General features: G+C 47.1%; 1 protein-coding gene across 4 annotated transcripts in view; it reads left to right on the forward strand.

Annotated features, from left to right (window-relative positions):
* Positions 1–26,856, forward strand: part of BCAS3 (BCAS3 microtubule associated cell migration factor) — a 3,943,855-nt gene that overhangs the window by 3,462,134 nt on the left and 454,865 nt on the right. For all 4 annotated transcript variants that reach the window (XM_069615076.1, XM_069615077.1, XM_069615079.1 and 1 more), the window contains 2 exons: positions 162–286; positions 6,695–6,860. In XM_069615076.1, the coding sequence (XP_069471177.1) occupies positions 162–286; positions 6,695–6,860 (291 nt within the window). The remainder of the gene's footprint in view (positions 1–161; positions 287–6,694; positions 6,861–26,856) is intronic.

Raw genomic sequence — 26,856 nt, forward strand, 5'->3', positions numbered from 1 at the left:
ACTGAATTAAAAAGGTTGTTCAGTTAAGCATTTATTTAAATCTCTTGTAATTATATGTTTTGATGTAAGGACTTGCCTCTAAATATAAACAGTTTCAAACTGTGTTAAATTTGGTTCTTGTTCATTTCACATCGTTGCTTTTGTTTCTTCTTCCTTTTTAGCAAAGCTAAACCTGCTCCACAGATTTCGCCAAGTAAATCTATAGGTGGAGAATTTTGTGTTGCTGCAATCTTTGGTGCTTCAAGGTCATGGTTTACCGGCAACCCAAGCCTGAAACGAGAAAAAGGTTTGTACAGTTTCATTTTGCCTTATTTAACTTCTTTTGGCCGTTTTATTGTTCACACCTTTTGACAACGATTGTTCATACAGAATGTTGTCTTGGACCATTAAATGTGAGACAAACGAGGTACAAGGCATGCCAGCACTCTTAGGTTACTTCTTCTCTTGGCAGTAGCCAATCGTTGCAATGCTTGCCAAATACGGATGAGCACAACCAACTGGATATACAAATGCTCAAAGAAGAAGGAAATGAGCCCTTATAAAAACCTCTTTGCTACATTTGTATTCGATTATGTGCCAATTTTTCGTATAATGTTTTAACTGTTTTGGGGCACCAGACTGTTTTATCATATGCGTGGAAGCCGCTTCGCTGTATCAGAGATTGTGTGGATCTAACAATTCTTTTAGGGTTTGGAAAAGCTCCCTGTTTTGGTGGTATGCAATTACATTCATGGTTCATGGAAAACAACAACATTCCATAAGTTAAAACTAAGAGCTGGAAATGCATAGTACATGTAATATCAGAAATAATAACTTGAAAAATATTCATGTCTTCTTAGATTAGATTGGTTAGATATGTGCTTCTTAATAAACTGTAGCATACAGCTCACTTTATGAATTGTAAAAATAACGTTCTTTGATTGGGGCACTTAGGTTAGTATTATCCTTGGTATGAAGCTTGTGTAGAGCTGTTTTAAACAGTAATTGACGGCTAGGTTGTGTTTGTGCAAAATTACTACTGCTTTGCAGGAGTACAAACATAACTAGTCGTTGAAACTGCTACTTAGCCCCACACAACTTCCTAAACCAGCAGTGATCGCGATGCTGAAGGCACAACTTGAATGGCACACCTCCTTCACCTCTTGAAAGTGGCATGGACGGGCCAAGGACAGGCTTACTTGATCTCCTAACAAGGTTTTTACCAAATAAAATGGGTGTCTTTAATTAATCTAAAAATACACACAACTAATACAAGTACTAATAAAATCCACCACTGTAACAGTAGAGATAGAAATGCCGACTTTGGAATAAGAGCGGGAACTCTGGATCTGAAGTGTGGGCTAGCTAGGCAGTAATTTCAGCAGCCATGTAAACATACATGAAGATGCATTTGAAAAGTAAAAGAGACTGGTCCTAATTGTCACCGTGGCCCTTTAAGGCAGGTTAAGGGGCATAGCTATTTCCAAACATCTTAGATTTGTTTGCAGGGTTTGAGAGCATTGATTCGGGAGACTGGGAGCTTTCTGAGGGAGCAATTCAGCGTCTGCTTGGTGAGCTCGTCGACTGGGTCCAACATGCAGTGCAGTTCAACAGTCAGCAATGACGCTTGGCACGAAGAAGCTTGTGACAGGTAGGTGATATCTGAGTCAGTCAGGGTCATTATGACCCTGCCGGTCCGGTAACAACGGTGCTGGTAGGCTTACCAGCACCATTGTTACTGGACTGGCAGAATACAAGTTTGTGGGCCAGATGCCCTCCGGCCCGCCAGGTCTGACCAGGAGGGCGGAACGGCACCCGCTCGCAGACTTTGACGGTAGCACCGGCACCGCTATGAACGGTGCCGGTGCTACTGTCATCCCCATTCCAATAGAGTCCTATGGGACTCAAATGGGAATGGGGAATACCATTTTTCCAGCACCTGACTTCCCAGAACGCCGTGGTCATAATAACCTGGTAATTCCAGGAAGCCAGGTGCTGGAAAGCTCACGAGACCGGCGGCCAGCCTGACAGTTTTACCGGCACGGCTACCGCCGGACTTGTACTAAGGCCCAGTGTAGCTTGCAAGAGGTTTCAAGATGGGAACCAGAGTCCAGAGATGTTTTTTTGTCCTTGTGTTGCTGTGTGAGCCAGTCCAGGGTCTCAAAGGATACAGTGAGCCCTTGTTTTGCCTTTCACAGACAGGAAGGTTTCCAGAAAGCACTTAGAGGGGCTGTCGCTGCCACTGAGCAAGATCCTGGGTATAAATGGGTTGCAGACAGGACTTGTCCAAAAAGAGTTAATCCCACGTGTTCCTCTCAGACTCCCTTTTTGGTGGCCTCTATCTTTACTTCTATGGCAGAGGACTTTGGGCAGCCCGCGCCCCGTAGAGCTCCAGCAACATCCTTCTTCTTCTATTGCCAAAAGATGATTACATTGAAGGTGTAGGGTCACACCCTTAAATAGTCATTCTGGCACAGGGGATTTTCCTCTTCTAGCCTTCTGCAAGAGTCCAATCCTGGTTGCTGTCTTCAGAGTCTTTGCCTTTTGATGTCCGTCCCAGAGTGCCTTCTCAGGGGTACAGGATATCTGACATCGTAAGAAAAGAAAATATGGTGGGGTCCTTCTCTGTGTTGTCACTACTCTTGTGGCACTCGGTTGGACTCCTTCTCTCTTGCTGTCCTACATCAAAGGAAGGAGACTCCAGTGACTACTTTCTGATGCAGCCTTCCTTTGAAGGCCAGAACCCCTGTCCCCCGCCCCCCCCCCCCCCCCCCCCCGATGCCCACTGGTGGCATGTTTTGTTCTCTGGCAGGATGACAAACCTTCCCAGGCATGAACAGAGGATGACTCTGGGGCACCATTTGACATACTCTTGTGGCATGACCCCAGACACACTAATCCACAAACCGACAGCAGTATGAGTCTCTTGACAACAGGCGGACAATAAAATGACATAATAAGATTTAGGCCAGAGACTACCAAGGGGCACAGCAGAAAATGGCTGCCAAACTGTAGCTCTCTGGTAAATCTCAGAGGAAGGTGGAAGAGTACCCATTTTAGGCTGATTTGAATTGCAGGATTTGTTGGACCCTAGCCTGCACATCCATCCCAGATGCAGTGGGTATGTTGAATCAGTGCTGAGGAGGTAAAGCAAGAGGTAAGGGAAACGGGAGAGGCGGCCGTGGGCACATCCTGGAGAGTGCTGCAGGGAGTAGAACAGCACATGATCCCGCTGAGTGGAGCAGGCTTGGGGAATGTGAAGAAGCAAGCCAACTGCTGGTGAAGACAGTCAGGCGAGTGGAAGGCACCTTCGATCTGAAGGAGGAATAGCAGATACCCAGATAACACGCTTGAAGCTGCTCTAGGGAAGGATGATTTATTTTGCTGTACAGTAACAGCAATCAGCAAAGAGTGTGGGGCGGGCTGCCTCGGTTCCTCCCCAGAGACTGCCACGGAGAGAGTGGCCTCACTCTATGGAGGAGCAGGTTTGATGCTGGTGAGGAAAGTGTGACAAAATGAAGGTGCTCAGAAGGTGGATGAGCAAATAACCTAAGCAACGTAACTGGAGGTACTACGGGAAGGAGTTGAGCCTTCCGCAGGAGGGGGAAGGGTCAGTGGTCGGACGGCTGGCTTGCTGAAAGAGTACCACACTGGTTTGCATGCGGACAGTGGGACTTACAGTGGAGGCAGTGGGACAGCTTTGCTCGTTAACAGTACAAGAAGGAAACAGCAGTGAAGGTCTTCACTGAATGGGCCTCCCTCTGGGTGAATTGTACATTTTAGAATCTTCAGTGGGTGCTGGTGATTACGTTTGGACAAATCTAGGTCTTCTTAGCTTGAGATAGTCTTGCTGTATTGTCAAGGCCTACGGGTGAAGGGGAAAGGTGAGCAGTGAAGGAAGGGTGGCATTGCTGGGATTAGTGCATACATACCCATTGTCTGTGTTCCGTTATTTACAGCTCAGATGGGTTTTGACAGACACCACATGGTGAAATAACTTGAGGAAGAAGCTTACGCATTTTGAAAAGCTTTTGATATTATAAAGATGTGGCAGTGGTCTGAATTCTTATATGTATAATGAGATTTTACTGCCTTAACTGAAGGAGCCCCTTGGGGCTTGGGAACAATGGGACACTGACATGGAAAGGGAAATTCCTTGTGACTGATGTGTTGTGGAGCATATGAAATGTATACAGCCTTGCAGTAAATGATGCATGCAATGAAATTACTCTATCAGTGCCTTCCCACCCCTCCCACGTTATGGAAGATGCACCCTGTCAATATCCCTTTTTGCTGGAGGGGGTGTTAGGAGGGCTCATGCTGGTATGTATTTTGGCAGTGTTGCACAGGAGTGAGGTCTTGGCCTGAACTCGGAGAAATAGATGGCATTAAGACATTTCTGGGCCCTCTTTTGTTCTTTTTTGGGGTATGGGAGGAAGGTGGGGAGATACAAACACCTAGGCACATGGGTCATAATGTGATTTTCAACATTGAACGGCTGATGCATTTGTTGAATGAATCTTGGTGGAAATATCGAGATGGAATGGTCCCCCACTTCTTAGAGAAATATCTATGATATTACAGTGCAAGTGTACCCTGCACCTGTCCTACCAGCAGAAGGTGAAATGGGCTGTGCATACTTTTATGTTGGGTAATGTGTGTCCTATCCAGCTGCTGACAGGCCAAATCTATTACTGATGCTCAGCATACAGTATACATGTGGGAGCCCATTCTATACAAACGAGTAATTTGGCAGCGGAGAGCCGTTAGGTTTACACTGCCACGCCAAATCTTCGTTATATGCATGGCGGTCAGCAAAAGTGCAGAGCGAAAGGAAGCGTTCCCGTGTGTAAACTGTCCTTTGACCTGCACTTTTGCACTCCACTGTGCAAAGCGAGTAAATGCTGCCTGGTATGCCTACATTCAAGCGTGGCAGACAGCGTGAAAAATGGATCCCTATGGGGTCTGCCTGCTTTATGCTGATTCATCTGAGGAATATCCATGTTGGTGCAAATGCTGGAGCATTTGTATGTCGGAGAGGAAGGGAGGCGGCAGAAACGCAAGTTGCATTCCGCCCCTCCTCTCTGTCATACACATAAATAAAAATGGGGGGTAACATTAATGGAAGGCATAAAAGCTGTACCATTATCGTTACCCCCCGCAATAGAGCATGAGCCCGCTGGTGTTCATTTGCACACCGAATGGCCGGTAGGCACATATGGGTCCAAACCCACTAACGCCTGTTTCTTAAACACAGAGCACTGTCTGAACGTGAGACTTTTTTTGCAGCAGATGTAACCTTTATGGCAGAGTCCCTTTACTAGAGCTCCTAACATTTCAAAAGCTCTAGGATCTTGCTCCCTTGCAGCTGGAAATCAGTCACAATGTTGATGTGCAATTGCTAGTCATTACATTTCACATGGTACTTTTACTAATAATGAAAGTCATTTGCAAAAAGATTAAACTGGTTCATGCAAACACACGTGTATTCTTCTCTTGACGTGCTAGGGACGCAGTGAACCGAATTAAAGGTTCAATTCCCCATGCTTTGCTGTAAGTGAAAGACACATACTTGCTCATAACAGAGAAAACTGAAATGTTGCTTTCCAAATTTAACATGGATTTGATCCTATTAAAGATTCAATCCATACATACATCACATACTCATACTGTAAATCATTTTGTATTTTAGTTCCTGTTAATAAGGAGGCCCTTAAACCAACACTATTACAATAGAATACAGCTAGGAGCAGAGGCGTAGACTGGGTAGGGCCTGAGTGGTCCACCCAAAATCTGTAATTGCCCACTCAGCAGCGCTGTGTGGGCCTTTACAGATGTTGCTGCGGTGGGCCCAAATACATTATCTTTGGGCCCCACTTATTAGACAATCCTGAATATGCCTCTGGCTAGGAGGGAGACAATAACCAAACACCACCACATCTTGTGGGTGGTGTTTGGTTATTTTTATACCCATTGACTGCCCATGACTATGTTAACCCTTATGGACGTTTCCATCCACCATCTGCCACACCCTGCCTGGATGGGGGCGTTGGCCATTCCAGGAGGTGGCAACCGCAATCGTTGTCCCTCCCTTTAATTGCATTCATGAGGCTTGCTTTGTTTCCTGAAGCTGTGTCTGCTGCACATGACTAACTTCTTTAGGGTGTTTTGAGAGGGCTTCTCTTTCATATTTGCAACATGGTTAATGCTTTACATTTGATCTGTGAGGGCCGTTTGGTCGTATGCACCAGGGAGGCTTTCTGAGTAATGGCCGTATCGCCCCATCATTTCACTATTGTGGCAATCGTGTTTGCTTGATTTTGCAACTTCCGGACGAGTGTCATGCTTCATTTTGGTGTACAATGGCACAATCTTATTCCAACTTGGCCACATTTAATGGCATTGCGATAAAGACTTGCTCAACCTCCAATAGAAAATGCTGTACCTGTCCAAACGATTTTCTTTAATAGTCGCACATGAAACATAATTGACCTCTCTCCCCATACTCTGTCGAGTGTTACATGCTACTTGATCATGTAATTTTCTCTGATCTGTAATAATTGATCCTGCCAGGGTGAAATTATATCGGTGACTAGGTTGTCAAAGTATTCATTTGAACCGACTGCCATGAGTCCTGTATTAAAGTCATTCAGACTTAGCCAGTTCAGGCCTCCTTATTGCTGTATTCATTTTGCCTATTTCTTCTCTCTTTCAGATCAATCTAAGCAGTATGTGGTAGAATCCCTGTATGTTATTAGTTGCTATGGCACACTGGTAGAGCATGTGTTGGAGCCACGACCACTGAGCACATCCCCCAAGATCAGCGATGACACGCCCTTGGAAATGGTGACCTCTCCTCGAGCCAGTTGGAGTCTTGTGAGGTAACGAAGACTGCTATTGTCTTACCTTTTTTATGTTTTCTTACTATATATGTCAATACTGAGTACATATGTTTATGTAAAGCATACTTTCATGCTGGTCACATGAATTCAATGTGCAGTGCTGTTCAGGTTCCCCCTCAATTCTTAGAAAGACATTATTTGTGGAAATTGGTTTGACAAAATTTGTGTTATGAATACTGATCTTTGAAGCAGCTGGGTTAAAAACAACTATTCATACCACTAAATAATTCACTCTGAACGAATTCGATAATACGCTGTACTTGACTGTAGCAGTCGTGCTACACGGGAAGAAACGTGCCTGGCCGAAGAGACCTGCCTGGCCGAAGAGACCTGCCTGGCCGCATCATGGTTCCCTCCACCGGACTCCTGTGCTAGTGGAGCGAGCACAAGTTCCGAGCTCGAGGGCTGGAACTAGAATGCAAGTTGAAGCACAACGTCTCCCAGCCGCGGCAGTGATGGGCGGACTCCCTCCTCTTTTCCCTATACAGATATAATATACTTGTTAACCTTTAATAAACACCTTAACCTAAATTTCATAATCAACCCTGCGTTGAAGTATCTTTCTGGGCCTCGATACTACAACTGGCGACGAGGATACTCTCACCTTTGTACCGCCGGCTGCTCCGTCGCCTCATCTGGAGTTGTTCCGCTCATGCCCGAGCGTTGCAGCGGCTCCGGACGAACTTCGTTTGAGGTAACGCGCGTCGCACATGATCCCTGTATATGAGGTGTCCATTCTTCATTTAATCTGCTTAACGTTCTCAGCTTCGCCTCCCATACGCCCGTCACGCTCCATGCGCGTCCGCAAAGCCAGTTCGTGCTAAAGTGGTTTCCTCATTCCTTCTCCTCTGCTGCCACATGCGCTTGTGCAATACATTGCTTGTGGATTAATGTTTTCATCACGTGTCTCGTAATGCACCGCTGTTAAAGCTGTACACACGCTCCTGCTCCACGCTGGCCTCTTTCTATGAAGAGATGTGTAATAAGTAAAATGCTGAACGGGGAGAGTACATTTTTATACACGCTGTCCAATATTTTTGAACGATTTCTGGGGAGAGTACACTGATCAAAGTTTTAATACACATTATGGCAATAGTTGCAGTATTCATGCATATCGCATGTGAAATACATTAATTACATATGGATTGAGAGTCTATTCAGTACATATCGTTAACGCATGTCATTTCTGGGCAGATTATACCAGACAAAGCCATAGTACATCACAACAAACTACAATCATGGCATTCAGCAGTGTTCCCCCCGCCTGCATTTTTCATGCCTGACACCTTTGAGCCTAGTATTCCGTGGAAAAGATGGATCAAGTCCTTTGAACACTATGCCGGAGTTGTTTGTGGCCCGAATTGTAGTGCAGAAAAGAGGAAATCACTGTTGTTACACTGTTTAGGCCCAGCGAGTCAAGAAAAATATAAAACCCTGCCAGAACTATCAACAGAAGAAGGCTCCAACATTAATGAAGATGAACACGCAGTCATGAAGATTGATAAACATTTTGAAAAGAAATTAAGTATTATTTTGGAGAGGTACAAATTTGGCAAGAGAACACAAGAGGAGGGAGAAAGTGTCGAGAAATTCATCACTGCATTAAGGAAACTTGCCAAGTCATGCAACTTCAACAAACAACTCGATGAAAGACTAAGGGACCAGTTTATGCTGGAGTGCCAGTGTGCAAAAGTGAGAGAGAAACGCTGGTCAGAAAATGATCCATCCCTAGATAAAGTGCTTCGTGTAGCGAAGGAAGTAGAACATACTGAAGAGTGTGTAAAAGAATTCGAAATTAAGATGAAACATATTCAAATTGAAACCAATAATTTGAGAACTGCCAAAGTATCCTGCAATATCACTGAAGAAACTGAGTCCATATCTATGATTAATAATGCCTCTGTCAAATGAAAAATGTCAGCCAGACGGTACAAGCCATCCCAGTCTGACAAGGGGAAGTATAGAATCAATCAGAAAGGAATTTCTAATGACCGCACCAGGACTGATAGTCCTGATAAACAATATATAAACCCAAGAAGAAGACGCCAAGGGGAGGTGTTATAGGTGTGATAGCATCAATCACTGGGCCGACGACCCAGAATGCCCAGCCTTAAAAATCATAGGTAGCAGATGCAAAGGTAAAGGTCATTATTCGAGGTGGTGCAGATTTCGTAATACTTCAACTAATTGGATAGGAGGTTACTCAGACAGTGGCCACAGTTGTGGAGAAGAAAGTGAAGAATGTGTGTTTGTCATAACCGTTGATGATGATGAAGAGGTTCTAGAAAATCCCAAGGCTATCGTTTCGGTTGATGGGGTAGAAATGAACATGATGATAGACTCTGGTGCGAAGTACACCTTGCTACCACAACATTTATGGGACAAAGCAAAGCATGACTATCTTCACGAAACCGACATCAACCCCAAGGCCTATGGTGGTGTAAGGATTGATACGATAGGTTGGTTCTGGGGCAAATTGAAATTTAAAGATAGGAAGGCCAAAGGCAAAGTATACATCACCAATGTAGGCAAAACACTGCTATTGAGTTGGACTCATCAAAGTAAACTACAAGTTAAATTAGATTCCTCTGCAGAAGAATCGGTCTTTTCTATCAACAATGATGTGGGTAAGTCTGAGAACAGTCATGATGCAGCAAAGGGAAGCACCGTTGATGTCATGCAAGCTGTGTTTTGTGACTGTGTTGGATGCCTTCAGGGTTATGTGCATGAGATACAATTGAGACCGGATTATGTTCCAGTAGCCCAGAAATTAAGGAATGTGCCTTTGTCCATGCGTGATGAAGTCAGAAAGGAGATAAAAAGGATGGAAGATCAAGGAATTATTGAAGGTATTGATGCCAGTGAATGGGTTTCGCCATTGGTGGTCATTAGGAAGAAGTCGGCAAAACTCAGAATTTGTGTGGATATGCGGGAACTAAACAAGTGTGTTGTCCCTGACAGACATCCTCTCACCAACATACAAGAACTAATATCCACAATAGGGCCATCAAGTTTCTTTTCTTTTTATTTTAACCTTTCTTTATTGGCATGGTGAGAGAACAGACAATCAACACAATGTACAGTATAAAAAGGGTATCAGACACATAAGTGGTAATGCAATACATGGGAAATGCCAGCAAGGACAAATACACAATAGTTCAAATTCATGTGGCTCAACAATGGGTTAGTTTACTTCACCAGGAGGAGGGGAGGACAGTAGTTCTAAGTCATCCTTGTTATTCAGGTAGATGCAAAATTCCGTCCATACATTCTTGGGTCGAGAGGTCAGCGGGAGGGTATTGATATAGTCCTCCTCACACGCTTGAGTCCAGGTGAGGGCCCGCAACCACATCTCAAACGAAGGGGGGGATCGGCGCTTCCAACATTGTAATATGCATTTTTTGGCTACTATGGTGGCAACATTCAGAAATGTAGACACCTTCCTCAATTCAGGGTTATCCCACAGGCCGAACAGTATAGCAAGGGGTTCTGGAGGGATATGGGACGCTGTAATTTCCAAGAGAGCGTCTATTATGGCTTTCCAGTATGGGCCCAGCGCATCACAGGACCAGAACATATGAGTGTGATCTGCAGCAGGAGACTTACAGTTAGGACAGGTGCGTGCCTGGGTGTGTGCAAACCTATCCAGTCTGTGCAGTGTGTAGTATAATCTATTCAGGTGCTTGTATTGTATACACCTATGTCTGGCATTCAGAGAGGTGGTTCGGGTGTGTATGCACATTTTTTCCCACACTGCGTCAGTGATGGGGAGGCCCAGCTCCTCACTCTACGTATCACATGCCTTGAGTGGCACGTCCTTAGGGTCGGCGATCAGCAATTTGTACAGCGAGGACACTATCCCTCTAGCTCCAGCCGAGTTGGATATGTAGTGAATCTCAGGTGAGTCTGGGGGCTCATCAGGGTATGAGGGCCACCAGGCGCAGAACAACGCCTTCAACCTGTAGTATTGTAGTAGTTCCAACGCAGTACCACGGTGTCCGGGGCGCCACGTCTGCGGAGTGATAAACTTCCCATCAGGGTAAATGTCGGTCATGGCCCGGTAGCCCAAGTCGTGTCAGTGTTTCATTAGGAGTTTATCATGTGTAAAGCTGAGGCCTGGGAACTGCCAGATGGGCAGCCATTTGTAATATGGGTGATGGCCGGGTTGTGTCTGCAGGATATATTTCCAGGCCCTGATAGTGGCCGCTACAGGGTCGGCCGGGGCGTCGGCATGAAATGTATGATGGAGTATGAGAGAGAGGGTGTTGACACCTTCGCTTGCTAGTTTCTTGAGCTTCAAATGCGGGGGAGGGTCGGAGAACATGGGGTGCGGTGAAAGAGCCATGTGCTGCCATTTCTTACGAACCACGCCCGAGTGCCATAAAAATTGGGCACATGCAGTGTGCAGGTTCCTGAAATATCGCTTTCCAGGTCAGATCGGCACATTAGTGAAGACGTAGAGTAATTTAGGGACCATTATCATTTTGATTAGAGATAGTCTACCCGACAGGGAGAGTGGGAGACTGCGCCATTTCAATATTTGAGCCTCAGCAAGCTGCGCCGCAGCCACGTAGTTGTCAGCTAACAGTGAAGCTTTAGTGAGGGACACCTGCACTCCAAGGTATCTGATGCCCCTCGGTGACCATCGGAGGGGTAATTCGCAGGGCGGTTGTGTAGTTGACGGGGTGAGCGGGAAGATTTCAGATTTGGTGTAATTTATGGTAAACCCCGAGAAAGTGCCAATTTTGTTCATGTCTCTCAATATCGGGTCCAGGTGGGCAGCCGGGTCTCTAATATAGAGAAGCACGTCGTCAGCATATAGTGAAATGATCTCGGGAGTATCGCAAAGACGTATACCTTTGCGCGTGTGTTTGTCCCTAACGTTGTCAGCCATGGGTTCTATAGCGAGCGCAAAGAGTATCGGGGAGAACGGACAGCCCTGGCGGGTACCTCTGTGGAGAGCGAAGGGGGCCAAGGCCCTGGAGTTGACTAGGACTCTGGCTATGGGGCTTGGGTAGAGAAGTTTGATGTACGATCTCATGCGTGGACCAATTCCCATTTTGTGGAGCAGCGCCCACATATATTGCCATGACACCATATCAAACGCCTCTGGGCATCGAGAGTGACCACCACGGCTTGTGCGTTGGGGTCAATTCTAGACAAAACGTTGAACAGGCAACAGATATTCAGGGCGTTGGATCTGCCGGTTACAAAGCCACTCTGGTCGGGATGAACTAAGTGAGGCATAATGGGGAGGAACCTATTGGCAATAATCTTGGCAAATATTTTCGTGTCAGTGTTAATTAGGGAAAGGGGTCTATAGGAGCCACATTCATCCAGAGGTTTGCCCGGCTTGGGTAGCACAGTTATAAGCGTCTCGCGCATGGATTGGGGAAGGATGTTTAACTCTAAGGATTCCTTCCACACCTCCAGGAGTCTGGGTGCCAGAATGGCTACATGTTACCGATAAAACTCCGAGGTTAGGCTGTCCGGGCCTGGTGCTTTGCCCCTAGGGCAGTTCGAGATGACCGTGGTTATCTCATCGATGGTGATAGGAGCTTCAAGTAGGTCGCTAGTCGCGCGGGAGAGGAGGGTAATGGGGATTTGATCTAGCAGGGTGTCCGTGTCTTGCAGACTATGTTCCTGCTGGGGACCATACAGGGTCGTGTAGAACGCCATGAATGTCCCGAGGGTATCTTGGTCGGACCAGCACAGGGTGCCTCCTGTGTCTTTGACACAGTCAATGCGATTCCTGCCCCCCTCAGTGCGGACCAGTCTGTACCAAACTTCTCTTAGGGCATGAGACTCAAATGTTTCCAATTCCGCTCTGATCTGTGCCAGTATGGTCGGGGAAGGGGTATAGGCATACACCCTCTCAAGCTCTTTTAACTTCGCTTCTGATTGCTGCAAGCTAATTTTTTATGGCTATGAGGACCCCAGCCTCCCTAGAGATGTACATCCCCCTGATGAAAACCTTGAATGCCTCCCAGCGTACTCCATCGGAGGTGTCATGCCTGTTATTGCACTCAAAGAAGGTGTTGATGTCAGCTAGGATATCAGCTTTGAAGACTATGTCTTGGAGGGCCTCCGACTTAAATCTCCAGGAGGAGCAAGGGGGCTGGTCGTGTCCCAGTGTTATACGAAGTGTTACCAGTGAATGGTCCGATAATGTGCTCACTAATATCTTTGTCTCTCTGACCCTGCCCACCATGCAACTCGATATGAGAAAAAGATCGATCCTGGAGAGGCTATCCTGTGCCGATGAGTAGAATGTGTACTCTCTAGCCTGTAGGTTAGGAGCTCTCCATACATCCTTGAGACCATGTGTGTCCATGTGGGCATGTAACCTATGGGCCGTGCGTGATGGGGCTCTGCGGGCTGTCCTGGATCTGTCCAGCTCTTCATCTAGGATCAGATTCATGTCCCCGCCCCATATGATGGGAATACCAATATATTTCAGAAGCATGGTGGTGATGGCATCAAAGAAATCAGGGGCATCAAAATTAGGGGCATATGTGTTCACAATGAGGCATTCCATATTAGCAAGTGAGCAATGAAGGATCACATATCTGCCCTCGGGGTCAATGTGGCTGGTACGCAGGGAAAACTGGACTGACTTATGAATGAAAGTTAGGACCCCCCTGGACTGGGTGGAGTACTTCGTATAGAATCTATTATCGCCCCACGTGGGGGCGAGGCATGTTGCTAGGCACCCAAGGGCATGAGTTTCTTGGAGAAAGAGGATTTTAGCGCCATGCCGCTGGGCATAGGCAGTTATCCTGTGGGCCTTAGTGAAATTGCTCAGACCACGAATATTCCATGTCATAATGTTCAGGGCCATAGTGTCATCAAGTTTCTTTTCTACCCTGGATTTGTCCTCCGCGTATCACCAAGTTAAATTACTTGAGCGTTCCAGACATCTCACTGCCTTTATTACACCGGACGGCCTTTATCAGTTCAAGAGGATGCCATTCGAACTGGTGTCCGCTGCATCAGTGTTTCAGAAGATAATGCACAATTTGTTCGAAGGAGCACCTGGTGTAATATGTTTCCAAGACGACATCTTAATATACGCTGACGATCAAAAACCACATGATGAGAGACTAAAATATGTGTGTGAGAAGTTATACAAAGCGGGAATTACTCTGAGCAGGGATAAGTGTAAAATTAATTGCTCAGAAATAGAATATCTAGGACACAAGATCTCTGCTGATGGCATTTCACCCAAACCACAATAAGTGAATACCATAAAGAAAATGCCCAGACCTTGCAACAAGGAAGAGGTGCGCACTTTTATTGGAATGGCAGAATACTACTCCAAATTTATTTGTGATTTTGCGCTTCACACCGTCCCTTTACGAGAATTGCTCAAGAAAAAAAACTTCGATTGGAGCGACGATTGTGAGGAAGAGTTCAACTTCTTAAAAGCTGCAATAGATACGGCCCCAGCGTTGAAGAATTTCTGAAGTAACAAGAAAACGATAATTACTACTGATGCTGGTAATATAGGCCTCGGAGCTGTTATCACACAAGAAGACAAGGGGCGTGAAGTTTTGATTGCATTCGCATCGAGGTTACTAAAAGGAGCTGAAAGATCGTATGCTGCAATTGAGAAAGAGGCGTTAGCGATAAAATGGGCAGCTGAAAAATGTAGAAGTTTCATATGGGGCGGTGAAGTAGAATTTCGCACAGATCATAAACCTTTGGTCCACGTAATTATGTCGAAAGGTTTGGACAAAGTTTCCAATAGAATCAGGAGGTGGGTGATGCTTCTTCAAGAGTATAATTGCACAGTACGTTAAGTGCCTGGAACTAAGAACGTTACAGCTGATTGTCTGTCCCGCCTTACCAATGTTTCTGAAATCACGGATGGGGAAGATGACATGGAAGTTGTACTGAGTATAGAGGCAGCATCGATTTCGAAGATGGAATGGGATCATGCTGAACGAGAAGATGAAACGTTTAAATTCTTGAAAGAACTACTTAACCGTCAGGGTCCATGGAACAAAGCAAATTTGAAGAAGCAAACCTGATGGCGTATTTGTCTTTTGCTAATGAATTACATTTGCACGATAAATTCATTATGAGGGGAGATAAAATAATCCCTCCAAGTTTACGCCAGAGAGTGATCGAACGTGGACATGAAGGACACCAGGGTATTATAAAAACTAAATAAAGGATAAGAAATGATTTCTGGTGGCCCGGATGCCATCTGCAGATAGAACGCTACATCAGAGACTGTATCCTTTGCAGTAATAGTGAAAAGAGCTGTGCGGGTGTGAAACAATCTATGGTGATTACTGAGATTCCAAGTAAAGTATGGAAGGATGTGGGCATAGATATTCTAGGTCCTGTGAGTAGCAATGGAGTGCAGACATTTTGCTTGGTTGTTATTGATCTCCTCACCAGGTAGGTGGAAGTGTTGATTGCACCAAGCATTACTGGGAAAACTGTGATTGAATTTCTGTTTGCTATTTGTGAGAGGGAAGGGTACCCAGGGAGCATTCTGAGCAACAATGGTACACAATTCAAATCCAAAGAGATGGCAGAATTCTACAATAAATATTCTATTGAACATAAAAAAAGCACTCTATACCACCCCCAGACTAATGGAACAGTAGAGCGCTTTAACAAGATATTGAAAGAGACCATTAGAATGGCTTGGTCCAATGATATGAACTGGGAGGAAGCGGTCAAGGAAAGGATAATTGCTCATCGCTTTACACCGCATTCCACCACAGGCCTTTCTCCCTTTGAGTTAAGTAGAGGAAGGAAGACCAACACAAAGTTAGCACCATTGTGGTTAGACAACAAAGGTAATGGGGTGGAGAAATACTTTGGCTCTGTATGTGATAAGATCAGGGAGGGACAATGGAAGAACAAATCTATCCATGATAAGAGAAGACATACTGATAAGTATGATAAGGTCTCTGTGGTGGGAAAGTTGGTTAGGATTCACCTTCCTCCTGCTCTTAGAGAGGGCCCGTGTAAGTGGTCTGGGGCGATCAGAGTCATAGAGGCATTCAAAAATGCTGTCAGAACGGAAGATGGAAGGATTTGGAATGCTGAGAGGATATGGTTATGTGGTGACAGCAAATACAGCAGTGGTGGTGGTGATGATGTTAGTTTGGGTGTGAAGGAATTGGGTGAAGGATTCAATTGTCGCAGAAATGATGTTGGAGTGAAAAGTATGAGAAGTGTGCCTAGGGCAAAGGTTGTACCGAAAGCTTTTCTAAAAGTGTGTCCAAACAAATCTGAAGTTGTTTCCTTGCCATCTTCTTCCAGAGACATTGCTTGCAAGTCCAGATGGGGGAACGACTTATCGCACACCAAAACGCATGGAGGACTATGTGTGACTTTGCTTGTCTTTCCAAGACAATTGTTTTTTTTGTAGTTTTGTTGTACATTATAAAGGAGGGGAGATGTGTAGCAGTCGTGCTACACGGGAAGACACCTGCCTGGCCGAAGAGACCTGCCTGGCCGCAACATTGTTCCCTTTGCCGGACTCCTGTGCTAGTGGAGTGAGCACGAGTTCTGAGCTCGAGGGCTGGAACTAGAATGCAAGTTCAAGCACAACGTCTCCCAGCCGCGGCAGTGATGGGCGGACTACCTCCTCTTTTCCTAATACAGATATAATATACTTGTTAACCTTTAATAAACACCTTAACCTTAATTTCATAATCAACCCTGCGTTGAAGTATCTTTCTGGGCCTCGATACTTGACCAACATCAATATATTGCTTATTATTATTATTAAGCCCACCAGCAGCACCAAGGGAGAGGGTTGGAGCCCTTATCCCTCCCAGGTACAGCAAGACGTGCCCGTAATCTGGAATCCACTGGCTGCACCGCCACGAGCCATCGAGACTTCCATGTGCCCATAATCAGCTGTGCCTCACTTATCTACTCTGGCAAGGCATCTGCCTCCTACAGCACTCCACTGTCCTGCATATTCTTCATCGGAGCCCCGTCTGGTATTTTAAACCTTCACCGAAGGTTTTACGTGTATTGCGCCACCGGTCCCAGTAATAGCGGGCGCAACGCGGCACCACAACGAGGCTTATTGCCTTGTTGCCTAGCAACTAGGACGCTCTTCAAGCAGCAACATCCGCCGGCAGGCGGAAGCACTGGCAGCCTAATACAAAGGCTGTGACTCAGGCCCTGTTTGCCCCCTGAAGCCACAGGGTGCCAGGAGCCTACCCCCTAAGACTTTCCTTCCGGAACCTTCTCTGTGCGACTATCACCACCAAACTACTTTCACGCTCGCCGTGAATCCCCGAGGAGCAGGAGTCTAACTGCACTGCAGGAGGAGTGCCACCTATACAGCAACATGCAGCCTGCCCTTTAGGTAAGCCTCTGGGCCATAATCCCTAAGCCTCACAACACCATAATCTAGCTCTAGCCATCTCTACTTCACGCGTGCGGATTGCGCCGCATCCACAAGCATTTATGCTACGCTCTGCCCAGACGAGCTCCACAGCCATTCGCCAGTCTTTAACTGTGTTTGTGTGTGCGTGCGTATAATTCCCCTTTACACCTGCATCCTTTTACTATTGTCCGGCAACAAACTTGCATTGCCTATCCATACGAGCACTGCACTGCAGGCGCCACGTACCAATCCTTTGGAACACTGCCCATTTCCTCATTCACGCCACGCATTCGCGATTAGCACTTTTACTGTTTGCCTACTGCTTTAACTGTCCTCGAAGTTCTCTGTGTCGGATCTCACTAGCCTGCCTGCTCGTTGCATTTAATTGTCTGGCACACTGTATTATTTGCCTTCAAAGTATTCAGTCACTGTATCTGATTTATTAGCCTGCCTGCCCACTGCATTTACTACTCCAGACGTATTTGTTTACCGTGTCAGTCTCATTAGCCTGCCATTATTTGTTTTGCACACTGCCTAGTTGTTATGAAGTATTTAGTCACTGTGTCGGATTTATCAGCCTGTGCTCAGTCCACTGCATTCAACTGTACTTAGCCCACACCTGACTATCCACTAACTGTATTGTTACATTTAGCTGATGCCTACTTACTAGAGTACTGTCGTGGTCCACATTAGCACAGCCTATCTGCCTGATAGTTGATAAATATGTACTGGCCCATTCCAAGTTAAATGATATGATGTTCCTGAGTAAAATGTATTAGCCTACTCAGATCTTTGATCATGTGTGTCCTGGTCTCACAAGACCCAGTCCATCCACTGCTTTGTGACGTTTGTTTATTAGCAATATGTACCGGCCCGCTCCTAGTTCATGATCTTGTTCTCTGCATCTACTATGATTTAGCCCCGGCACCACCATACCCTCCCTCTTAACTTAACAGCTCCTCTTTGTGCTCTCCTTTCCATGTCTGATCCCGCATCATCATGGCCACCTTCCACAGAGTTACCCTTGCCATGGCCTCCTTCCTCCCATTATTCCACACCATCGCCCCATCTAACTTCCTCCCACCACTCCAACCTAGCAAAAATTACAGCCCCGCAGTTGGCACCCTCACCAAGGTAGTAGCCAGTCCATTACTCAGCCCTATTAATTAGGTACAGCGCTTCGCCACACCGCCCACCCCATGTATCCCATGTCCTGTCGACATCAGAAACAAGAGAATAGGTTCATGTTTCCCCAACCACAAGGTTACTTTACGGCTGGTCACTCAACACACACTGCCCAAGCCTAATAAGCGCCTCCCATCCATCTGCTTACCAGTAGCAACTGAACTTCCTAACTCACCGTCACCCACTATCACCTCGACGGCCCCTTTACCGACCATGTCACCATCATCCTTGGTAAACCCGAGCACAGGAGAACCCTTAGCCACTGCTCTGCTGCCCACTATCAAAGTAGCACTCATCAATGCTCACCCACTAGTGGCCCACGCCATCTATATTGCTGACCTTATCACAGCTAACCGCCTGGACTACCTGGCCATTACCAAAACTTGGCTTCATCAGGCAGCAGGCCCAGCAATCTCATTAGCCCTTCCAGAGGGATACACTATTATCAGGGCTGACAGAAACTCAGGCAAAGGAGGGGGAGTGGCCTTCATCACAAAAACCCACCTGTGCCTTAGCGCTACCTCCCATACCAACCTTCCTTCTGCAGAACTTTTATCAGTTAAAAACGCACTTTCACCCACTCAAACTATTCTTATGCATCTCATCTACCGCCCTCCAGGCCCGATCTCTTTCTTTGACAAAGACATCACCAAACTCCTCTCCGCCAACTCTAAACTGGGCTCCAAAACCATCCTCCTGGGAGACCTTAATCTAGGATTACAGGACCCTAATGATGCACATGCCCTAGCCTTGGAAAACTCCATCTCCCAACTTGGTTTAAAACATAGTCACAGAGCCTACACCATCCAAGGGCCGAATCCTGGACTGGGTGTCTGACTTCAATTGTTCTATAACAATTCTCCAGAAAGAACCAGTTGCCTGGTCAGGCCACCACTTCAAACTCCCTCAAGCACTACTATCACACCCACCACCCCCACCCTATCCAGAAACTGTCGAAACATCACAATTTCTAGTCTCCAGCCGTTTATCAACAACATCTTGGACGCGTCTAATTATAAGAACCTAGACTCCAACAAGTTAGTGACCTGTACAATGCTATACTTGAATCAGCCTTAAACATCTCTGCTCCTCTCAAACAAAAAAAAGCCAAACCAATTGCCCACCCTAACAAGTGGTTCACGCCTGAGCTAAAAATCCTAAGGAATATCAAAAGGTTGGCGGAAACCACATGGCGAAAATCACCCACCAGTCATAACAAAAGCATGTTCACTACAGCGGCTGCATCAACCAAAGATGCTATCCTATTTACAAAAAAAGAAGCCTACAGCACGAGAATCCACAACTCCAAATCAAGCACCAAGAGCTTGTTAGCATCTTAAAGGAACTAGAATCGCCAGCACCCCCTACTGAAGACTGCATTAAGGATGCGGCCTGGTGCACAAATATCCAACAAGCCTTAGCTGACAAAATAACGCTATTACAAAATAAGATAGAATCTAAAAAGAGTAGCCTATTGAGTAGCCATCACCAGGGACATCATTTAGGGGTCGCCAGAGGTCGCAACTGAGACCTCTGAGGTCTCCTTTGCGACCTCCGTGGTCTCCCTTGCGACCTCCAAAGTAAAATTTTGAAAAATAACATTTTTTTTTTTGTAATGCAAGCTCCTGGGCTGTGGCCAGCCCCATGTGGCTCTTTACTTCTGGAGTGGCTGGCTTTCTTGTTCAGGCCCCTTAAGAAAAAGAAGAAAAATAAGAACAGGAGTGCCACAAGTCTAACACTTTGAGCAGTGACCCTAAATAAGAAAGAATAGGAATACCAAATAATGTGTCTTTCTGGAATTCTATTCAATAATTACTAGACTCATTAAAAATTTATTCCAAGCACACTTCAGGGGGTGAGTCACTGATTTAGTCTGTTCTTAAACTCCTCAACTCAGCCTTTCATCCTTCTGAAGTAGATAAATGAGTACCAACACGTCTGCTTGCATTCACAGTAATTTGGTAATATGGGCCTATACACACTGATCTTAACGATACATATGGCGTTCTATTCTTGTATGAAATGTACATCACATTATAGTGATATCGTAACCATATTGTTTGTAGTGTACAATGCTATGTGATGCCACTTCCTGTTTTGTCAACGGGTGAAAGGTTGTGTTTGATCGCTTCCCGTGATATCACTTTGGGGTGGTGTCAAATGACATCACTTCCTGTGATGTCATCAGGGGATCAAGGGTTGTGTGATGTCACTTCCGCTACCCCTGGCATTTTGGTGAAATGACGTCCCTGGCCATCACGCTAAACTAGTGCCTGAGCAAAGACTCCTTTTGCATTCTCTGAAGTGACACCTATAGAAGTGGAAGACATTATTAAAAACCTGAAACCCTCACACTGTCAAGGAGACATCTGGCCAGCCTTCATCATTAAGGAATGAGCTAAAGAACTGTCCCCTTTAATTTCCGCACTGATAAACTCATCATTCAAGACTAGTCGAGTACCTAACAATCTTAAGGAGGCCTGGATTATGCCTCTCTTAACAAAAAAAAACAATCTAACCCGAACATTCCAACAAACTACAGGCCTATTACTACTGTCCCCTTCCTCTTAAAAATCCTGTATAGAGTTTCTTATCTGCAAATTCAGAAGCGCTTAGAGGAAAACAAATTATTAGGCCTTAGACAATCCGGCTTCAGGCCGAGACATGGAATGGAGACCGCTCTCCTGGATTGAAATTCCAGATGGACGAAGCAAAGGACAAAGGCAATTTTAGCAACCCTTTTGCTGTTAGACTTGTCTGCAGCTTTTGACTTAGTCGACCACCAAATCCTAACTGGTCATTTTACCACAGCAGCAGCCTTCTCCACCAATGCCTCTAATTGGATCAAATAATTTTTTATCCAATAGAACCACCACAGTCTTTTCTCCATCAGCCTCAGCTGACCCGAGCGCCAATACACTGTGGAGTCCCTCAAGGCTCCTGCGTGTCGCCAACGCTTTATAATACATTCACGAAGCTCCTCTTCGATCGCCTGGACAACTTGGGTGTCATCTACACCAACTATGCAGATGACAACCAGGTCCTCATTCCGCTTACTGGCCGCTACAATGAGGATTCCAAGATAATTAATGAAATCTACCTAGAAATCCAGGCCTGGATGGCCACCAACAGTGTGTGCCTTAATGATGATAAGACCGAGCGCCTGATTGTCGGCACTCAGGCACTCTTGAATAAACTAGACAAGAGGTACACATCCTTCAATATTGATGGAAACGTGATCAAAGTCACCAAGGAAATAAAAGCCTTGGGGGTCTACCTCGATTCAACACTGTCCCTAAAGAAGAAAGTCAGCTCTGTGGCATCCCCTACAGCTTACACCAACAATTTAATGTACAGTTGCAAATCCTATCTGTCCACTAGCAACTGCCTAACGCTTGCCAGAGCCTTAGCGTTGTCAAAGTTTGACTACTGCAACACACTTTTCCTTGGCTCCTCTGAACTGAATCTAAATAGGCTATAGGTCCTACAAAATAATTCACTGAGAGCAGCACTTAACCTTCCTAAATCCAGCCACATTTCAACTATCAGACGGGACGCCAATTGGTTGTCAGTTTGCAATAGAATCATGCTTCACACCCTGGCAATCACGTACAAATGCCTCTCAAACACAGCTCCCAAATATTTGTCAGATAAATTCAGCAAGCACCAACCATCTCGCTTCACCTGATATGCCCTCTCCCATTGCCTCTCAGTAACTTGTTTCAACCTAAAAACTGCAGGAGGAGCTCGCTTCCCAGTCCAAGCAGCCAAGCGCTGGAACTCCATAGCGCTCGCCTACAGACTAGAACCTTCCTTCCAGACCTTTAAATCCGGAATCCAAAAAGCTGGTTTAGCAACAAACCTATCCGATTATGCTTTTGTTTTCTGTCTCTATACTGCCAGCATTTAGACTTCCATCCTACTTGTGCCTATCTCGCCTGCGCTTATTTGTAAAGTTTGCCATCAGACCGATCTGTAACCATTGGTCTTCCTAACTGTTGTTGTTCTTTTTTTTGTGCATTTGACAACCAAGTTTTCCAGCGCCCAGTATCCTCAGGGTTCGGTGCGCGATATAAATAATAAGCAAATACAAATACAAATTAATTAGCAATGTATTGCTAATTAAGAGGTCCAGGAAATCCCACCTGAATTGACACTGACAAGAGTCTTACCACACCTGCCATCTATCTTCCTGATGTTGGTCTTCCTGCACTTGGACAATTCTAGTGTGTAGGTGAGATCGTTTTTTTTGTGTAATATTTTCATTGTTTTCATATAAAACCAAATATCATAAATAAATTGGAATTTGCAAAACTTTGCTTATGTCTTTGCTCATAATTATATGATATGATATGGCATTTATAACGCGCCTGTACACAAGTGTTTCTACGTGCGACAAGACAAGGAGGGGGAAAAAGGGAGGACAAAATAACGATCTTGCTAGGCCTTGTGTCATTCAGAATTGTGCAGGTAGAGGGAAGGGAGAAGTGCAGTTAGCTTGAAGGTGCAGCCAGCTGGTGGCTCATAAGTGCACACAGAAGGGATTGTAGGGTTGCAGATACAGACCCTTAAGTGCTGGGGGGTCCGGAGGCAGTGTGACGGCAACTAGACATGCCTGGGCCCGAGTTCAGAGGGTGACCAGGTGACCAGTGTGTAGACCAGTCTGCATCAGCAGGGGAGAGGAAGAGAGGAAACGGAAGCGAAAAGGAAGGTCTCGAGTTGCTTCCGGAACCGGAGGTGCTTCTGCTCAAGTTTGAGAGCGGCAGGGAGGCTGTTCCAGAGGGAGGCCCAGCCGAGGAGATAGATCTGCCCCCAACTCTCTGCTTGGAGAAGCGTCTGACCCTCAAAGAGTTGGAGTTGGATGAGCGGAGAACTCGAGAAGGAAGATGGTTTGGAAGAGAAAGCCTTGTGAACGATGCAGAGGGTCTTGAACTTCATCCTTGCAGCTACGGGGATCCAGTGAAGAGATTTCAGAGATGGAGAGATACAATCCCTGGACTTGAGGCCAAGGGCAAATCTTGCAGTCCTGTTCTGGATAAGTAGTAAAGTTTGAAGAGTATAGGCATGAAGATTTAGGAAGATGATAACGTATTTTTTTTTAATCATTTTCTGGGCAGTTTAACTTGTGACTTTTTCCAGTGCAGTAGGAAGACTAATCAGAGTGTCATTTAGGTATATTAGCATACTCGCTCCTTTACCCCAAAGAAATCCTGCTACTGAGATTAGTAGTTTTGTACAAACACCAGGTGCAGAGGATAGACGGAATGTCAGGAAAGCGGTTTGAAAAATATGGTGCTGCCATTGTAAGCATTGAAAGTGCTTGTGACTTGGGGCAGTTGAAAGTGTACGATATCGCCTGGCCTCAATTCAACTTATAACAGTGCATTTGTCTCCAGGCTTTCTATTGTTTAAGACGTGCTTTGTTGACGACAGGAAAAAAAACCTTTGACTTATTACTTCACCAAGAATACAATTACAAAACACCCACGTTTTTGCCACTTAACGTAATATTATAGAGCAGACCTCTGCAGACTGGAGGCCTCCTTTTCGGTTAGCAACCCATAAGTATATTCTATTCCATTGTTGTAGGGGCTGATAAGAGACACCTTGCCCTGAAAAAGGTGGCATTTAACTCAACAATCCCCCGAAACGCCATTTCTGCTGTTGACATTGTTTTGAACCAAGTGTAAACTGCTGTCATTACGTTGACTTCATTTCGAGTATGTCCATTCTAGTCCCAACAAATAGGCCTAGTTCTAACCACACCTGCATTCCAGCGCCAATAAGTACGATATTGGTGTGATGTAGGTGATCTGAAATACTTAAGTGGTAATAAATGTATAAAATAATGCTATCATTTGAAATAATATTGTGTTTATAACTCTTTTGTACTCAACTTAGATAGGGCAAGTCAGGCTTAGTGCAAGATTTATTAGTTTTGTCTCCTTAGAATTCATTTCTATGGTCCATTTCCTGCACCATAGGTTGTATTATGAACTTACATTAATATCATGTACACTATGAATTAGTTGATTAAATCTTGGTTGCATGTTTTCATGCTGAATGTACTTTTAATTATACTTATATATTCAACGGGAACACCCTTTAGGTTTGTCCTTGTACCTGGTGTCTTCCACTTAAATGCTGGATTTTTTTGGGCGGAGCTTTACAGGGTAATTCATAGAATTTCGCAGAAAAGTGTCGCAAGCGGCTGGCGCAGAGTGTCCGCGTGCGATTGACTGCGCCAGGCACGTGCGCTAAAACCGATTTCCGCGCACAGCGTATTCATGGATTTTAGGCTTCCAAACCAGCCGTGGCGCAGAGAATCGCAGCGACCCTGCAGCAGCGCCAGTAACGCCCCCCAGAACGCCCTCGCGCAAGGAAAAGCCATCAAAATCGCTAAATCATCGCAAAGGGCTGCGCTAACCCTGGACCAGTTCAGCGGGCTGGCAAACAGCAAACGCCAAGCGGGGAACGTGTATTGCAGGGGTGCGCAGGACGTTCCACACGCGACTGGCCCCGTGCAAGCAGGGTACGTGTATTTCAGGGGTGCGCGGGAAGTTCCACACGCGATTTCAGCAGGGTACGTGTATTTCAGGGGTGCGTGGGAAGTTCCACACGCGATTTCAGCAGGGTACGTGTATTTCAGGGGTGCGCGGGAAGTTCCACACGCAATTTCAGCAGGGTACGTGCATTTCAGGGGTGCGCGGGAAGTTCCACACGCGAATGGGCCAGTGCGAGCAGGGTACGTGTATTCCATGGGTGTGTGGGAAGTTCCACACGCGATTCCATCAGGGTACGTGTATTTCAGGGGTGCGCGGGAAGTTCCACACGCGATTGTCCCAGTGCGAGCAGGGTACGTGTATTTCAGGGGTGCGCGGGAAGTTGCACACGCGATTGTCCCAGTGCGAGCAGGGTACATGTATTTCAGGGGTGCGCGGGAAGTTGCACACGCGATTTCAGCAGGGAATGTGTATTTCAGGGGTTCTGGGGAGTACTACACGTGAATTGGCCGTGTGGGTCCTCCCAGGTGTACGCTCCACAACCTCCACGGCCCCTGCAGGCAGCCCACACCACGGGGGACTACCCTGCACCCCTGCTCATGTCCCGCAGGCAGCCCATCCGCCATGGGCATGCCCCCCAGCCAACCCACATGTCACCTTGCACTACTGATCAACAATGCATGTCTCCCACCACCCCCACCCCCCCGCACTGTGGGGCACCTGCCAGCAGGCCCCCACTCATGTCCAACTCATGTTTCCCACCACCCCCACCCCCCTGCACCGTGGGGCACCTGCCAGCAGGCCCCTACCCATGTCCAACTCATGTACCCCTGCACCCCCACCCCCCAGCATTGTGGGGCACCCTCCACCAGGCCCCCACTCATGTCTCACACCACCCCCACCCCCCAGCAGTGCAGGGGCAGCCTCCACCAGGCCCCCACTCATGTCTACCACCACCCCCACCCCCCAGTAGTGCAGGGGCAGCCTCCACCAGGCCCCCACTCATGTCTCCCACCACCCCCACCCCCCTGCCACCATGGGCAGCCTCCACCAGGCCCCCACCCATGTCTCCCACCACCCCCACCCCCCCAGCAGTGCAGGGGCACCCTCCACCAGGCCCCCACTCATGTCTCCCACCACCCCCACCCCCCAGCAGTGCAGGGGCAGCCTCCACCAGGCCCCCACTCATGTCTCCCACCACCCCCACCCCCAGCAGTGCAGGGGCACCCTCCACCAGGCCCCCACTCATGTCTACCACCACCCCCACCCCCCAGCAGTGCAGGGGCACCCTCCACCAGGCCCCCACTCATGTCTCCCACCACCCCCACCCCCCAGCAGTGCAGGGGCAGCCTCCACCAGGCCCCCACTCATGTCTCCCACCACCCCCACCCCCCTGCCACCATGGGCAGCCTCCACCAGGCCCCCACCCATGTCTCCCACCACCCCCACCCCCCAGCAGTGCAGGGGCACCCTCCACCAGGCCCCCACTCATGTCTCCCACCACCCCCACCCCCTGCCACCATGGGCAGCCCCCACCAGGCCCCCACTCATGTCTCCCACCACCCCCACCCCCCTGCCACCATGGGCAGCCTCCACCAGGCCCCCACTCATGTCTCCCACCACCCCCACCCCCTGCCACTATGGGCAGCCCCCACCAGGCCCCCACCCATGTCTCCCACCACCCCCACCCCCCAGCAGTGCAGGGGCACCCTCCACCAGGCCCCCACCCATGTCTCCCACCACCCCCACCCCCCAGCAGTGCAGGGGCAGCCTCCACCAGGCCCCCACTCATGTCTCCCACCACCCCCACCCCCCAGCAGTGCAGGGGCAGCCTCCACCAGGCCCCCACTCATGTCTACCACCACCCCCACCCCCCAGCAGTGCAGGGGCAGCCTCCACCAGGCCCCCACCCATGTCT

This window comes from Ambystoma mexicanum, chromosome 9 (assembly GCF_040938575.1).
Source record: "Ambystoma mexicanum isolate Mex_15411 chromosome 9, UKY_AmexF1_1, whole genome shotgun sequence".
Taxonomy (NCBI): Eukaryota; Metazoa; Chordata; class Amphibia; order Caudata; family Ambystomatidae; genus Ambystoma; species Ambystoma mexicanum.